Source organism: Lepidochelys kempii, chromosome 24 (genome assembly GCF_965140285.1).
Source record: "Lepidochelys kempii isolate rLepKem1 chromosome 24, rLepKem1.hap1, whole genome shotgun sequence".
In the NCBI taxonomy this organism is placed as follows: Eukaryota; Metazoa; Chordata; order Testudines; family Cheloniidae; genus Lepidochelys; species Lepidochelys kempii.
Genome location: NC_136403.1, coordinates 5,099,560 through 5,116,127, shown reverse-complemented (window position 1 = coordinate 5,116,127; position 16,568 = coordinate 5,099,560). Strand labels below are relative to the sequence as shown.

The following is a 16,568-nucleotide window of genomic DNA, read 5'->3' as shown; positions in this document are numbered from 1 at the left end:
ATGTGCCGCATCGACAGGGAGATATGAGATGCCCCCCCTCACCCCCAGCCATTTCGCAGCCCCCCAGTCCTGGCTACAGGCAAGGAGCCTCTCTCTCTGCCGGCGCCCCGTGCCCCTCCCCCCGGGCCTGGGAGGCTGACAGTGGGCCATTCGGAGGGGCGCCGTTCTCTCCTTCTCTTCCTTTAACCCCTTTCTTCATTTCCTCCTTCCAACGGTCTCTCTCGCTTTGCTTTCTCCATTTTATTTATTCTCGCTGCCGTGTCTGTCCAGGCCCGTCTGTCTGTCTTTGCACTCTTCTTTCCTTTTCTTCCTTCCTTCCTTCCCACCACCCCTCTTTTCTTGCTTTCTCATCCATCCATCCTTCTTTCTCCCCCGAGCCCCCTTTGCTCACCTCTTGGGAAGGTGACCCTGGGAAGCAGATCTGCACACAGGAAGGTGGCGGGCATCACCAAACTACACAGGAGGCAGAGCGCCCGGCCGGGCATGGCTGGTTATCTGCAAAGGGTGAGGCCCTCGGTGAAATGTTCAGGGGCCCGGCCCCAGCTGTTGAGCTGTCAAGAAAGCAGGATGGAGAGAGATGGTTGAAACGAGCGAGGTAACCACATGAAAGAGTCCCCGCCCCAGCCTCCCACCTGGAGCGGAAGCGCTCGGCTGGAGAGAGGGCTGTATGCAGTCATGCTTCACCGGGGCAGAGCTTTCTGCACCTTCGCGCCACCACGGGAGCCCCGCAGGCAGCCGCAGCATCAGGGAGGAAAGAAGCCTTTCCAGCTGAGAGCGGGGCCGGCATGGGGCCATGGTGATACTGGGAGGCTGACCCAGGTGGCAGGAGATGCCAAGGAGAAGCCTCTCGGGGCTTGATTCTCGGCGGTTCGGCTCCTGCTGCTGGGGCAAGATGGATGCGGGAGATGCCTTTAAGCCTTTGCACCCCTCATGTTCTGGGACTGTGCAGGGCTCCACCCAGCACCCCCGTATCAATTGGAGCAGCCTCAAGGCTGTTCTAACTTACACTCTGCCCACTATAGGCCCTGGGAATCAAAGAAGAGCTCACAGCACTCCGGCCACACCCCCTATGCTGGGTGGGTGTGTCATGCGTGTCCCCTCCAGTCCACATACAAGATAATAGCCTACTGCCACTGCCAGTTGATGGGGCAGCTTTTTTAGCTCAGGTTGGTGCCATCTTCGCACCCAGACTAACTCTTCCTGTAGTGGTGCCCAGGTCAGGACCCCCCCCCACCCCAAGCCGATGCTTACACAGTGTTCCTGTCCTCATCACATCCCAAGCCCCTCTCTGCCATCCCTCCTCTTGCTCCCGAAACCTGATTCCCCCTCCCCCCCCCGTCGCTCAACTTGTTTCTCATGCTCTTTTCGGCGGTGGGGAGCCCTTTATGGAGACTATATGGCCAAGCTGCCCGGGTCCCGCTTGCCCTCCCCAAAGGGTTGGGGAATGTGTGTTCCTGGCCTTGATGATCTTTTGGGCCAGATCCAAGCCCCAATCCAAAGCCGGCTGAAGTGGGAGCTTTTCCACTGACATCCCCAGTGGGCTTCGGATCAGGCCTTCTGGCCCCTCCCTGGCATGAGCCCTGCAGCCCCAGCATTTCAGAAACACCTCGCAGAACCGCCGGACACTGCTGGGGGCTGGGTCGAGGCAGGCATTTGCATCCGGGGCTCCCAGGAGGTGGCAAATTCCCCAAGCGCTCCAGTGAGTGGAGCTCGAAAGCCACCGACAGCTGAGTGACAGGCTGACCCGGGCCTCAATGCTGTCTCCACACACAGTCCTTCCTCCTCCTCCTCCTCCTCTGCACCCCAGCCAGATTGCAGCAACTGCAGCTGCTAAGCTGAGATGTTGCCCCTGTTGCTGGAAACGGTGTGGAAAGAGGAGGTTGTGAAATGTGGGGCACTCGCACGGCTCCCCTGGGGGCAGGAAATGATCGACCCTGACCGTGCTCAAAGCCACTCTGGCCCCTGCCTAACCTAGAACCTCCCCAACCCCTGAAATGCAGCCGGAGGCAAGGCAGGAAGATGCCTCAGTGCCCACCCCCAGTGCCCTGGCAGGGCCCTACTGTCCCAGCTCTGGGCAAGAGAGGTAATCCCCGCCCCGAGCTGTTTGTTACTCTGCCAAGCCGCAGCCTCATCCCGCCTTGCAACTCTAAACCTTGTTCTCTCCTCTGCATGAACGGCAGCTAATAAACCAGAGGGTGGGGATGGGTGTGTGTGGGGGGGGGCAAATGCAGCCCTGGGGTAACTGCACTGACTGCAGGGTGCTTAAGCCAGCAAGGACTGGCCCGTAGACCAGCAAGGTGACGCCCAGACCCCAAGCTGTACACACAGACCACATGCTAGCGTGGGACAGGACCCGGCGCCTGATGCTGCGGGGGCCCAGGGGCGGGAGGAGGGATTTTTAAAAAGGAGAAAGAAAAGAAAACCCCTCCCTTCAAATACCAGCTCTGAAAGTGCCCCCATGCCCCGTGTTTCTAGCAGAGAGTGGAAGCCCCTTCAAGTCCCCTCTCTATCCCTCCGTCCTGGATCCCCTTGCCTGGCGCTACTGTATAAGAGATTCTGCTCTCAGCACCCAGTGCAGAGCCGCTCCCCCTGGGCCCAGCGCCCCCCGAGCTCTGCCTCGGATCCCTGCAGAGCGGGATCTGGCTGCTCATTCTCCAGCGAAATTACCTCTCCTGGGGCTGAGGTCAGAGGGCACAGGCGGAATTAGCGCAGACTTTCGGCCAGCATCATCCATTGGCAGCTAAGCCCCTGGTAGATCCCCCCAGCGCTGCATGGATGGACTCCCTGGTCGGTGCCCGGTGCCCATTGGAGACGTCCTGGGGTGGCCTCTGGGCCCATGGGATTGGAATGACGAGCCCAGCTCCAGCTGGAGGGGCTGGCTCCTGGGTTCACTCTGCTCCCAGACGTGGCCTCGGTTCCTTCCCCTCCTGGGCTCCTGTCCAACACTAGGGCCGGGGAGCTGAGGCTGTTTCAAGTCTCCAGCTCACACTGGCAGCTGCCTGGGCTGGGGAGGGGAAGGGCACAGCTAGATCGGTGTCACAGTGAGTCAGGGAACCAGAAAGTCCAGCCTCCCGGACTCATCCTGACAGCTCAGAGACCTTCCCCTGCTCCCCCCAGCCAGGCAGAAAGCAGCTTCCTTGGGTGGTTGCTTTGATAGGAAACAAGAGCTTTTAAAGGAGGTGGCATGGCCCAGCAGATGGAGCAGGAATGGGGGCCAGGATGCCTGAGTTCTATTCCCAGCTCTGGGAGAAAATGTGGGCTAGAGGTTAGAGCAGGGGGACTGGGAGTCAGGACGCCTGGGTTCTATGCCTGACCATTGGACGGGGAGTGGGGTCTAGTGGTTAGAGTGGGGGGGCACTGGGAGTCAGGACGCCTGGGTTCTATTCCTGACTCTGGGAAGGGAATGTTGTCTAGCGATTAGAGTGGAACTAGCAGCTCCCGGACTCCCTTCTCAGCTTTGCCACTGTATGAACTGGGGCAAGGGATAGCCAGTCCATGCCTCAGTTTCCCCATCTGTACGACAGGGATAATGATGGTGCTTGCCTTCTGAGGGTCAGCGACTGCCAACACAGCACCTTGAAGCATCGAGCAGCTGCACAACAAATGTTTATCAAGCCAGAACCCCCAAACCTTTCCAGTCTCAGGCCAGGTCTACACAGGCAAAACGCACCTAGAAGGGATCCAGCCGTACCAGCACAGCTGATTCTTTTCCTGGCATAGCTTATTCCACCCCCTCGCCCCCTGCCCTGGGCAAAATAAGCTATCCCAGTGCAAAGTGCAGTTGGGCTGGTCTAGCTGCATCTCCTCTATCGGCTCCTGCTGGTCAGGGATCTCACCTCTTCATGCCCCTGACCGACAGAGCTGTGCCGGCAGCAGCCCCTGGGGCAGACCTGGCCTTAGACATGATGGAAAATGTTCCTCGCCCATCCAAAGTAACAAAATCCCTCACCCTGGGTGAGCCGACTACTGCGAGGCTCGGAGACGCGCTATCCGTAAGTATTTATGGTTAATTACAACCATTGTACTAACACTAACAGGCCAGCGCATAAGCCCTGGCCCCTCCCAATTCTCCACCAGGCACTTTCAAGTACACTGTTATTTACAAGCTGTCTGTCTAAGCACCTTTGGAGTGTAACTCATCTCCCACCCAAAGCCTTTACCAGGAGCGTGCTGAGCCCATGGAGAGCTGTACCAGGGGGTTTGCTGCTGCCTACAACCCTCAGCAGTTCTCGAGGCAGGGATTATTAGCTCCATTTTACAGATAGGGAAACTGAGGCACAGAGCTGCGCCTCCATCTGCTCAACGTCACACAGAGAGTCAAAAGAGGAGCTGGGTATAGAACCCAGGTGACCAGGCTACTGGTCCTCCAAACTCTAACCACTAGACAAGACTCTCCCAGAGACTGGAAGAGAACCCAGTTGTCCCGACTTTCTGTTGCTCGTCTAAGCATGCCTCCCCAGACCAGGGCACAGAAGTCAGGAGTCCTCATCCACTCTAACCGCTAGATCACATTCTCCCCGGAGCTGGGAACAAGACCCAGGAGTCCTGGCTCCCAGACCTCACTTCCTTTCCACTCAGCCATTGCTGGTGTGCTGCGAGAAGTCATAAAATGGAACCGCCCCTTCCCCAAGAACTGGGTTTCAACGAGTCAGCTGCACTGATCTGGGTGCTCGGTCTGTGACGGAGGAGGCAGAGACTGCTCAGGCCAGCCGGATCTCGCCCTGCCCGGCAGTGCCCCGCTGTTACCCTGATCAGAGCTCCTTTGCAGAGCTTCCGCAGATATCTACAGAGCGTCTGCTGTACCTGGGGGCCCTGGGAGAGCACCCAGGTGTGTGGGAGTGATTTGGAGTGAACCTGTCTATTTGCCCAGCTGATCCAGCTGAGGCGTGTGCTGCAACAGCTGGATCTGTCATCAGCTGCAAATTAAACAGGAAGAAGAAACTGGAACAAAGGGCTGGAGAGCAGAAGGGTGGAAAACACCCTGTAGAAACAAATCACGGGTTGGACACCTGCCCAGCAGCGGGTGTGGCCAGCTAACACCTCCACCCACAGCCCGCGGGTGCAGCCTTGGCATGCCTGTTCGATCGAGACCAGTTCTGGGCCTGATTCTTATTGGCACTAAGGCTCCTTTGCTAGAGCAGGATGAAAACAATTGGGAATGTTTTTCCCCACGGGGCGGGGGCCGGGGAGAGAATACATTTTCAACAGAAATTTAAATCCTGAAAAATGCTGATTTGGAAACGCTGCTGTGGCACCTCATGGGGGTTGTAGTCCAGCTGCTGCATGCTCCCACTCTCCTTTATAGGCCAGGCTTCCTGGTTGGACTACATCTCCCATGATGCATCACAGTGTCCCTCCCCTCTTGGAGAGGGGAGGGGGTTTATCATGGGAGCCCCTGGCCCTGGTGCATTATAGGAGATGTAGTCTGGCCAGAGAGCACACCCCATAAAGAAGAATAGAGGCTACGAGGCCACTGAAGTACAACTGTGACTCCCCCTTACTGTATGAGGGAGGCAACCTAGTGACAGAGGATGTGGAAAGAGCTAATGTACTCAGTGCTTTTTTTGCCTCTGTCTTCACAAACAAGGTCAGCTCCCAGACTGCTGCGCTGGGCAACACAGCATGGGGAGTAGGTGGCCAGCCCTCTGTGGAGAAAGAAGTGGTTTGGGACTATTTAGAAAAGCTGGACGAGCACAAGTCCATGGGGCCGGATGCGCGGCATCCGAGAGTGCTAAAGAAGTTGGCAGATGTGATTGCAGAGTCATTGGCCATTGTCTTTGAAAACTCATGGCGATCGGGGGAGGTCCCGGACGACTGGAAAAAGGCTAATGTAGTGCCCATCTTTAAAAAAGGGGAGAAGGAGGATCTGGGAACTACAGGCCAGTCAGCCTCACCTCAGCCCCTGGAAAAATCATGGAGTAGGTCCTCAAGGAATCAATTCTGAAGCACTTAGAGGAGAGGAAAGTGATCAGGAACAGTCAGCATGGAGTCACCATGGGCAAGTCATGCCTGACTAATCTAATTGCCTTCTGTGATGAGATAACTGGTTCTGTGGATGAAGGGAAAGCAGTGGATGTGTTGTTCCTTGACTTTAGCAAAGCTTTTGACACTGTCTCCCACAGTATTCTTGCCAGCAAGTTAAAGAAGTATGGGCTGGATGAATGCACTATAAGGTGGATAGAAAGCTGGCTAGATTGTCGGGCTCAACGGGTAGTGATCAATGGCTCCATGTCCAGTTGGCAGCCGGTATCAAGTGGAGTGCCCCAAGGGTCGGTCCTGGGGCCGGTTTTGTTCAATATCTTCATAAATGATCTGGAGGATGGTGTGGATTGCACCCTCAGCAAGTTTGCAGATGACACTAAACTGGGAGGAGAGGTAGATACGCTGGAGGGTAGGGATAGGATACAGAGGGACCTAGACAAATTGGAGGATTGGGCCAAAAGAAATCTGATGAGGTTCAACAAGGACAAGTGCAGAGTCCTGCCCTTAGGATGGAAGAATCCAATGCGCTGCTACAGACTAGGGACCGAATGGCTCGGCAGCAGTTCTGCAGAAAAGGACCTAGGGGTTCCAGTGGACGAGAAGCTGGATATGAGTCAACAGTGTGCCCTTGTTGCCAAGAAGGCCAATGGCATTTTGGGATGTATAAGTAGGGGCATTGCCAGCAGATCGAAGGACGTGATCGTTCCCCTCTATTCAACATTGGTGAGGCCTCATCTGGAGTACTGTGTCCAGTTTTGGGCCCCACACTACAAGAAGGATGTGGAAAAATTGGAAAGAGTCCAGCGGAGGGCAACAAAAATGATTAGGGGTCTGGAACACATGACTTATGAGGAGAGGCTGAGGGAACTGGGGATGTTTAGTCTACGGAAGAGAAGAATGAGGGGGGATTTGATAGCTGCTTTCAACTACCTGAGAGGTGGTTCCAAAGAGGATGGCTCTAGACTGTTCTCAGTGGTAGAAGATGACATGACAAGGAGTAATGGTCTCAAGTTGCAGTGGGGGATGTTTAGGTTGGATATTAGGAAAAACTTTTTCACTAGGAGGGTGGTGAAACACTGGAATGCGTTACCTAGGGAGGTGGTGGAATCTCCTTCCTTAGAAGTTTTTAAGGTCAGGCTTGACAAAGCCCTGGCTGGGATGATTTAATTGGGGATCGGTCCTGCTTTGAGCAGAGGGTTGGACTAGATGACCTCCTGAGGTCCCTTCCAACCCTGATATTCTATGATTCTATGAACATTTCCAACTTGAAATATTTTGGTTTTCAGGTCTTAGGTCTCCTCTATACACAGATTTTTTACTAGTAATAGCCAGTTTAAATGAGAACCAGGCCCTCTCTCTTGAGACCCATGGGAAGAACCATCTTGGTCTAGCAAAACACACCCGGAACATGGCTTTTCTTGCATAATAAGCATAACATTGTGGTTAAGATACAGGAGTGAAAGGCAGGAATCCTAGGTTCTTTGCCTGGCTTGGCCACTCTGCTGCCGTGTGGCCCGGGGATAGTCATGTCACCTCTCCATGCCTCAGTTTCCCCAGGAGTAAAATGGGGATCATCCAACCTCTCAAAAGGGCTGAGCCCTCAGTTAGAAGCTGTAAAGCATCATTACTTTCCCAACACCCATAATGATCCCTGGCCATTCTCTGGCCTCTGTCATTTCAGAGCCTCAGAGCCCTTTCCACAAAGTCAGCAAGTTTCTCAACAGCTGTGTGTGGGAGACACGTATTAGCATTGCAATGCACAGGCGGGGAAATGGAGGCAGAGAGCAGGTTCCAGGAAGCCAGCATTAGGCTATTCAAATCCCATAAGGGCCTTTTAACAAGACTCGGTGGTTTTTGGTGGGAAAGGTGCAAAAAGTCTGGTTTGTTCTGAGAACATTCAGGTTGGGAGACACCCCGGGTGGGATTCTGGCGCTATTCCAAAACTCCCACTGACTTCAAGGCGGCCAGGATTTCACTCCTTATCTTTTGGCAGCACACGCTCATCGTCCTTGTCTTGGGAGACTGGTGCAAGCTACACTCAGGATCAAACCAATCCCAGCCAACACAGCTGCAAGCTATCATTAACTTTCATTCCACCCATTTGAACTCTTTTCCACTGGTGTTACGCGCATGTACCTGGATAAAGGTGGGGACTTGGCCAAGGTGATACAGTGAGTCAGTGGCAGAGGTGGGGATGGAACCCAGGAGTCCTGATTTTCATGCCTTTCCAGAGGCAGAGGTAGAATCCTGGAGTCTTGAATCCCAGCTCACTGCTGTAACCACTAGACCCCACTCCCTTCCCAGAGCAAAAGCTACAACCCAGGATCCCTTACACCCATCCTCCGTGCTCTAACCACAAGGAAAGTGAGGAGTCCTGATTCCCAGTCCTCTGCTCCAAGCACTAGACCACATTAAAAACGCTTAGTGCCTCGGTTTCCCCTAACAAAATGGAGCAGAATTCTCACCCTTAGGCGACACTTTTAGATCCTTGCATGAAAAGAACTCCCACTTGCAAAGTACACTCAGCATTATTATCATAGCTGGCAGCTGTTTGTTCATCTTTATCCATCCCTGTTCTCCCTTAGCCATGAAGGCACAGCACTGCACCTTCATCCTCCACCCCGCCATTTCCCCATGGTGCTATAGATCCAAGCCATTTCCCTGATGCAATGTCCCTCCACGGCATCGGTCTGCAGGGAACGGCCTGATGCTTCCACCTCAGATCATCCGTCCAGAGCAGGAACAAGAGGGCTGCGCCCCTTCTGCATGTGATGTATCAGAACAGGTTCGTGTCCCTTTAAATAGTTTTGCAAACCAGCTGGCTTCTAGAGCACAGAACACGATGAGCGCCACTGTGGGGCTCACACACTATTTAAAGGGATACTACCTCATTCTGATACACTACACTGCTCAGCCTTTTGTTGCCCCTAATGGGAAATGCTCTTCACTGATCAGAAGGAAATGACTGAGGATCAAGGCCTGTTAGGCACCTTGCTCGCCTGCCTTAGCCGACTGCTAGCAGCTAGTTAGGCCCTGAGCTCTGAGGAGAGGTTCCAGGAAAGGGGCATATAGCCCTAGCTGGCTTTGACATGAGAACGGCTATGGGCCAGCTTTCCCCTTTGAGGAGCCGATCGCAGGGACGTGTGTGGTTGAGCGCATTGTCTGAACGCTGGGAAGGAGGGGGGGACCCCCGCATTTGCTATTCGGCCGGGACAGAAAGCTCCTTGTGACACAGAAACTAGGTTACTCTGCCCTGGAGCCGTTGGCTGAGAAACAAGGCCCCAGGGAGGTTTAAATTATTCCCATTGTTCTGTGCTGGTGCAAAGCCACAAATGGAGAGTGATGGTGGGGGGGGGGGGGGGAGGGGGGGGGAGCTTGGTCCTCAGTGATGGTAGGACCCCTCCGGCATCCACAGGGGCCTTAAAGTGGGTGGAAGAAGCCCCCTCAAAATCCCCCATACACAGGTGGCTTCCCTGACCTGTGTGGAACTGGCTTTAGGGTTAAATGCCTGCAAGCAGCATGAGGCCTCCTTAAAACCACCATAACAGAGGCGCGTCCCCCTGAATCAGAACAGACAGTAAGAGGGCCAAACGAATGCCATGTAACCACGGCGAAACAGCTGACTAACAGAGGCCATTGGAGGCAGAAAGGCCCCCCTTAAAATGTGGATGTCAAATCCCAGTGAGGCTAATAGGAGGGTGCATGAACTCCAGCTGGTTAAGTGTAAAAGTACAAGGCAGGCCAAGAAGGAATCTGAGAAGCAACTTTAGACGCAAAAACTAACTGTAAGAATTTTTTTTTTATAAAAACAAAAGGAGGACTTGTGGCACCTTAGAGACTAACCAATTTATTTGAGCATAAGCTTTCGTGAGCTACAGCTCACTTCATCAGATGCATACTGTGGAAAATACAGAAGACGTTTTTATACACACAAACCATGAAAAAATGGGTGATTATCACTACAAAAGGTTTTCTCTCCCCCCACCCCACTGTCCTGCTGGTAATAGCTTATCTAAGATAAGCTTATCTAAGATATCTTATCTTATCTAAGATAAGCTTATCTAAGATAAGCTATTACCAGCAGGACAGTGGGGTGGGAGGAGGTATTGTTTCATATTCTCTGTGTATATATAAAGTCTTCTGCAGTTTCCACGGTATGCATCCGATGAAGTGAGCTGTAGCTCACGAAAGCTCATGCTCAAATAAATTGGTTAGTCTCTAAGGTGCCACAAGTCCTCCTTTTCTTTTTAAGGGGAAATAGGTTACCTTGCATAATGACTTAGCCACTCCCAGTCTCTATTCAAGCCTAAGTTAATTGTATCCAATTTGCAAATGAATTCCAATTCAGCAGTCTCTCGCTGGAGTCTGGATTTGAAGTTTTTCTGTTGTAATATCACAACTTTCATGTCTGTAATCGCATGACCAGAGAGATTGAAGTGTTCTCCAACTGGTTTATGAATGTTATAATTCTTGACATCTGATTTGTGTCCATTTATTCTTTCACGTAGAGACTGTCCAGTTTGACCAATGTACATGGCAGAGGGGCATTGCTGGCACATATCACATTGGTAGATGTGCAGGTGAACGAGCCCACCTTGATTATCATACACATTGTAAGGAGAGCCCCAACAGGAGACTGGGTTTTTTGTGGGGGGTATGTGGGGAGGGAGAAAACCTGGATTTGTGCTGGAAATGGCCCACCTTGATTATCATACACATTGTAAGGAGAGTGATCACTTTACATAAGCTATTACCAACAGGAGAGTGGGGTGGGGGGAGAGAAAACCTTTTGTAGTGATAATCACCCATTTTTTCATGGTTTGTGTGTATAAAAACGTCTTCTGTATTTTCCACAGTATGTATCCGATGACGTGAGCTGTAGCTCACGAAAGCTTATGCTCAAATAAATTGGTTAGTCTCTAAGGTGCCACAAGTCCTCCTGTTCTTTTTGCGAATACAGACTAACACGGCTGTTACACTGAAACTTTTTTTTTTAAAGTACATCAGAAGCAGAAAGCCTGGCAGACAGGCAGTGGGGCCCCTGGATGACCAAGGTGTTAAAGGAACACCTAAGCAGGACAAAGCCATTACAGAGAAGGTAAATTATTTCTTTGCATCCGTCTTTCGTGACGAGGATGTGGGGGAGTTACATTAAACGTCATTAAACGTCAATAAGCCACTAGGTCCAGCTGGTATTCATTAATGTGAAATTAATTATTCATTTCTATTTCTATAAGTATTAATGTGAAATTGCAGAACTACTAACTGTGGTATGTAACCTTTCTCTGAAACAAGCCTTTGTGCCAGATGAGTGGAAAGAAGCGAATATATTGCCAATTTTTAAAACGGGCTTCATGGGCCCTCCTCGCAATTATAGACTGGCGAGCCTAACTTCGGTACTGGGCAAACTGGTCGAAACTACAATAAAGAACAGGACGATCAGGGAAATCATGCCTCACCAATCTATTACAATTCTTTGAGAGAGTCAACAAGCTGGTGGATAAGGATGATCCAGTGGATATACTGTACTTTGACTTTCAGAAAGCCTTTGACAAGGTCCCTCACCAAAGGCTCATAAGCAAACTAAGCAGTTATGGGATAAGAGGGTAGGTCCTCTCATGGGTCAGTGACTGGTTGAAAGATGGGAAACAAAGGGTAGGAATAAATGGTCAGTTTTCACAATGGAGAGAGGTAAACTGCGGGATCCTCCCAAGGGGCTGTAATGGGACCAGTGCTGTTCCATATATTCTTAAATGATCTGGAAAAGGGAGTGGAAATGAAGTGGCAAAATTTGCAGGTGATACAAAATTATTCAAGATAGTTAAAAGGTTGGGGTGTTCAAAGTCCAGAACCAGTTTTGCCATCTGGATCCCTCTCAGATCCAGTGCAGGGAGGGAACCTGTGACAGTGACAGAAACTGCTGGCAGAAAGGGTTAATTCCACCCCGCCCCCCACTCGCAATTCTAGGGGCCCTTCTATACTGGTATTACGTGATATCCACCAGGTGCGCTACATTGGGGTTAAGAGGGACCAGCACAAAATGAGTGCACACACTTCAGTCACTGAGGGACTGAGTGGGGTCCTGGGCTCTCTGCACAGGAAGAAATCGCACCCCCCTAGAGACAGATTCCTCCCCTTCCCACCTTCTCCCTGGCTGCCCTTCCTCCCAGATCAGTGGATCTGCTGCAGCCTGATGCTGGCACCTGCGGGTCTGCAGCTGATCAGCATGGCTTTTCTCTACCTCCCCACTATCCCTGGCTTTATCTTTCCAACGGGTGGGAAACAGCAGCTTCTTTCCAGGTCTCTAGGCTGGGAATAAGAGCGCCTGGTGCTTTCTCGCTGCCTGCCCACCCTCCCATGGAATATGACAGCAGGGGGTTCTTCTTCTGGTTCTCCCCACCTTCCCCACCAGCGCCAGAAAGAGATGATCTGTCCAGCCCTCTTTATCACAGAGCTAGCCGCCCAGCTGCGCACATCCCAAACCCTGTGGAGCCAGCCACCCTGGGGAATTACAGACACTCTCATCTGGAGATGGAGAGGAGAGACCCCACCCTGTCTGAGCATTGCAGGTAATTCCCAGCTGCTGACCTGTGATTCCCAGAGAAGGCAGCAGCCCCCTGGGTTCCTAGCTACCTGATCGATCTATCACCAAACAAGCCCCTCCATCCACCCATCCATCTCCCTCCATCCATACCTTCCATCGATCTGTTTCCCTTCATATCCTTCTATCCATCCATCCCCATCAATCCATGCCCCTCTATCCATTCATCCATCTGTATCCATCCATTCGTATCTATCCATCCATATCCCTCCATCCATGCCCCTTGATCTATCCATCCAGCTGTATGCATCCATATGCCTCTATCTATCCATATCCCTCCATCTGTGGTCTCCTCCATCCTATCCAATGAAGATTACATTGTCTATCTAATAAATATTAGGCCAATCAACTCCAATGCAGCGCTGCCTGTTTACACCCGCTAGGGATCTGGCCCTGGTGTCGCCAATGGAGTTATGTCCTTCTACACCAGGTGGGGTTCTGGCCCTATGTTCCCAGCCTAGAAGGTTTTTTCCAGTACTAGTGATCGACAGACGAGAAGGCAAAGCTTCTTGGGAGAGGGAGAGGGTGAAAGTGGTGTAGTGGTCTGAGCTCAGGAGAGCGACCCAGGATCCTCTGAGTTCTGCCCCTTGGCTCTTACTTCAACTCCCTGTCTGTGGTCTTGGGGCAAATCACGTCCCCCTGCCATGCCTCAGTTTCCCCAGCAGGGGATGCACTGGAGGGATTAGCTCAGGTATGTAAAGCGCTGAGTATTGTGTAGATAGTGCGATAAGAGCTACTGACGCCTGCAGCCCTGGAACCAAGTGCAATGGGCAGCGATGACCTCCGTGAAAAATGGAGAAGCAAGAGAGATACGCAAAGGGCTCTGGGTCGTCACTCTGTTAGTCCCGCCAACCGACTGTCCCTCCTTAACCCTCCCCCTGCACCGGGCTGAGCACAGCACCCCACGCAGCTGTTCACCCAAAACAAATCGCGCTGGGCCAAATCCCCAGCTGCTGCCAATCGGCACCGCTCCGTTGGTGTCAACGGGCCACATCCTCAGCTGGTGCAAACCAGGATCGCTTAATTGAACTCAATGCAGCAACCCTGATTTACACCAGCTGAGGATCTGGCTCACAATGCTGAGACTCTTTCAGGGTAGTTTGCATTTGTATCATTCTCTCAGTCCTGCCCTGCCCCGGCACTGCCCTCCCTCCATTCCCACAGGCTCCAATGCACCACTCGACACCTCTCACTGAACCCTGCGGGACAGGAACCTTGGGAAGAGATCCCCAGCCAGTGTAAATCGGTGTCACTCCATTGGAGTCAGTGGCCCAGTTTGTGTGACTTCAATGGAGTTGGTGGATTTATGCCAGCTGTTTTCCTCTGCATCTGCTGCATTACCGAGCACAGAAGAAAACCCTTTATCTCTCTTGAGAACAGCCCCATTGGGCAGGTGTTATTTCATGCCTTTGGAGTGAATTTACAACCCACGGATGGCGTTGCCAGCTGGTGTTCACCGAGGTGGCTCCACCGAAGTCAACGGCGGCGCAGCGATTTGCACCAGCTGGGGATCAGGCCCGGCGGCCACGCAAGCCGATTGAGGAACGCCACGAGCTTGGTGTGTAAAACACATCGGCGGGTCTGGCCTCTGGATTTCCCACCCTGGCACTGCCGGTGAGCTGCCTAGAGAGGCGCGGCCAGAATGCACAATGGAGCCCGGCTTAGCAAAAGGTCCCTGGTGCCCCGTTTCGCTCCCTGATTAACAGCTAACGGGAGCGGTGCTCCCGTTGGGGACCTGCGTGTTTTACCGCTGGGCTCCTCATTGTTTTAGCAGCTGGGATTTTCCTGGAGGAAACCGGGCGCCGATGCTCTTCGCTGCATGAATTCCCCAGCTGGGAAACCCTTTGGAAAAAGCCAGCTGTGGGTTCCCCCCTTTGCCTGCTCTCTTTAGAAGCTCCCATCCAAACAGCCCCTCTTTCCCCCATCGTCATCCCCCAATACAGAACATCACCATCTTACCTGCTCCTGATTGGTACCTGGGTACTAACAGCTTGCCCCCCATCCTCACCCAAGAGGAGCCCAGATCTCTCTCTCCAACCCCCGCCGGGTCCCCTCCTAGCTCGGATTCCCTGACCTCACTCTACTGCAGCTCCCGGCGCGAGGAAACCAACCTGCTTGGAACGGGCTGCTCCCTGCGATCTAGAGGAGGAAAATCCCTTCCCAGACGTGCATCCCTCCTCAGCCTGCTGGGGACCCTCCTCGCGTTGCCATAGTTACCGCTTACCTCCCAACGAGCCAGCTACAGCTGGTGTGCGACTGACACGCACACCCCAAGCCAGGCAGCAGCCGAGCAGGAAGAAGCTCTGTGCGGCTCCGGTTGGGATCCAGTTGAGCTGCTGGGGTCAGTGGAAAGGCTCAGTTCCTTTCCCCCGAGCGGCATGGCCTGGCTGGAGAGAAAGACATGCATCACGAGTCAGTCCTTCCCCATTCCACCCCCTCGTCTAGAAATCCAGCTGCCCCTCACCCAGTGGCACCCTGGCTCTTGTGGGCTTCCCCAGCTTTCACGTGCAGGCCGCAGTCATAAGGCTTAGTGCCCACCTGGCTCATTTGTGACCAGGCGTCATGGCATCGCCTGCTGGGACGGTTCCCCCAGGCCTCCCTGCCTGGCGCCTCGTGGGCCAGATCCTGGACTTGCTCCGCTGTGACTCCATCGACATCAGCGGGGTTACTCCTGATGGGCACCGGGAGCAGCTCAGGCCCCCCCCCCCCCCCAGCCTGACCTCTCGTGCTGTCACTGATGCCCAGGCTAAGCAGGTGCCAAATGCCAGGAGCTCAGTGCAGTGGGGCCCTGTTTGCCCAGCTCGGCACGCAGTGACTGATCCCCGTGCACATCGCAACCATGCCGGCCTGGTGGCGCTCGGCACCGGCACCCCGGTAGCGTTTTGCACCCATTTTGCGCGAGGCCCTGGGCTGCTTTCATGTGCCCCAGGGTACATCAGGAATATCAAAGCCAGGGGAGCGAGCAAGCGCAGGATCGGGCCCTGTATGTGCTTGTGGGGTTATTTTCTCCCTCCATCCAGCTTCTGCAGGCGGGGGCCCAATCCTGTCCCCGCTGACCTCAAACAGGCCAGCCTTGGGTTGCAATAGGAGCCAAGAAGGGGAAAGTGCCACGTGGAAGGTGCCCAACATTTTGCAGGATCAGGCCCACCGGCTGCAAAGGGCAGGGGTGTGATTTGATTGGGGGAAGGGAGCTGAGATGGGGCCTTGGGGCTGTTGGTTCAAAGAAAGTCCAGCATGGCAGCAACCAGCCATCGCGGTTATTATCTGTATTGCCGTGCCAGGCGCTGTACAAACACAAACCAAAGAGACAGCCCCTGCTGCGAGGAGCTTGCGATCCAAGCGAGGCGATCTATTATCTGTCTGGCAGTCACACCCCGAGGCCAGGGCCCCATGGTGCTGCAGGTGGTAAAAACACCTCCCAAAGCAGCTGTCCTCACCCCAAACACCTTGCAGCGTAAGGAAGAGAGCTGAGGGGCCTTGTGCGCCGGCCCGGGGAAGTCCGTACTGCCCCTGTCCGGACTCTGCCTGCTTTGGCGAGAGAAGACTTCAGCTTTCACTCAGTTAAGGCCAGTAACATATCCCTCTGTCCATGCAGTTAAAGATCGTAATTCTGGCCCCCCGGACGAGTCCTGCTAACTCCACTTCCGCTTGTGCAAAAATCCCCCCTGAAAGTCTCTGTGGAGGAAGTTATTTTTCGCTTCCCCTCCTTTAGAAAAGAAAAAGGACACCGCAAAGCTCATGCATCGTTGCAGCGGGCACAGACCCCCCTGCCGCGCCCTGCCCCAGAGGTAGCTGCTTGTCAGTGGCAGGCGGAGCAAAACCTGCACCAGCTGCAGGCCGTGGAGAGCAACAACAGGTGACAAGAAGGAAAAGCTCGCAGATGGGAGAGCGATCCACTGCAGGTGGCATTTAGACAGGCGACCTGGCTTCCTGTCTAGAGCGGCTGCCGTGCTCGCCTGGCACAAGGCTGGGTTAGACACATCCG

At 53.5% G+C, this 16,568-nt stretch overlaps 1 protein-coding gene across 4 annotated transcripts in view; it reads right to left on the bottom strand.

Moving 5' to 3' along the window:
- The window catches only part of SEMA4A (semaphorin 4A), a 35,561-nt gene extending 20,621 nt beyond the window's left edge, over positions 1-14,940 (bottom strand). For 2 of the 4 annotated variants that reach the window (XM_073323588.2, XM_073323595.2), the window contains exons 1-2: positions 2,668-2,992; positions 392-551 (exon numbers count right to left, since the gene is read on the bottom strand). In XM_073323588.2, coding sequence (XP_073179689.1) covers positions 392-485 — 94 coding nt within the window. In that variant the 5' untranslated portion in view covers positions 486-551; positions 2,668-2,992. The other 2 variants (XM_073323590.2, XM_073323589.2) reach the window with 2 other exon arrangements.
- Between the last annotated feature and the right edge of the window lie 1,628 nt (positions 14,941-16,568).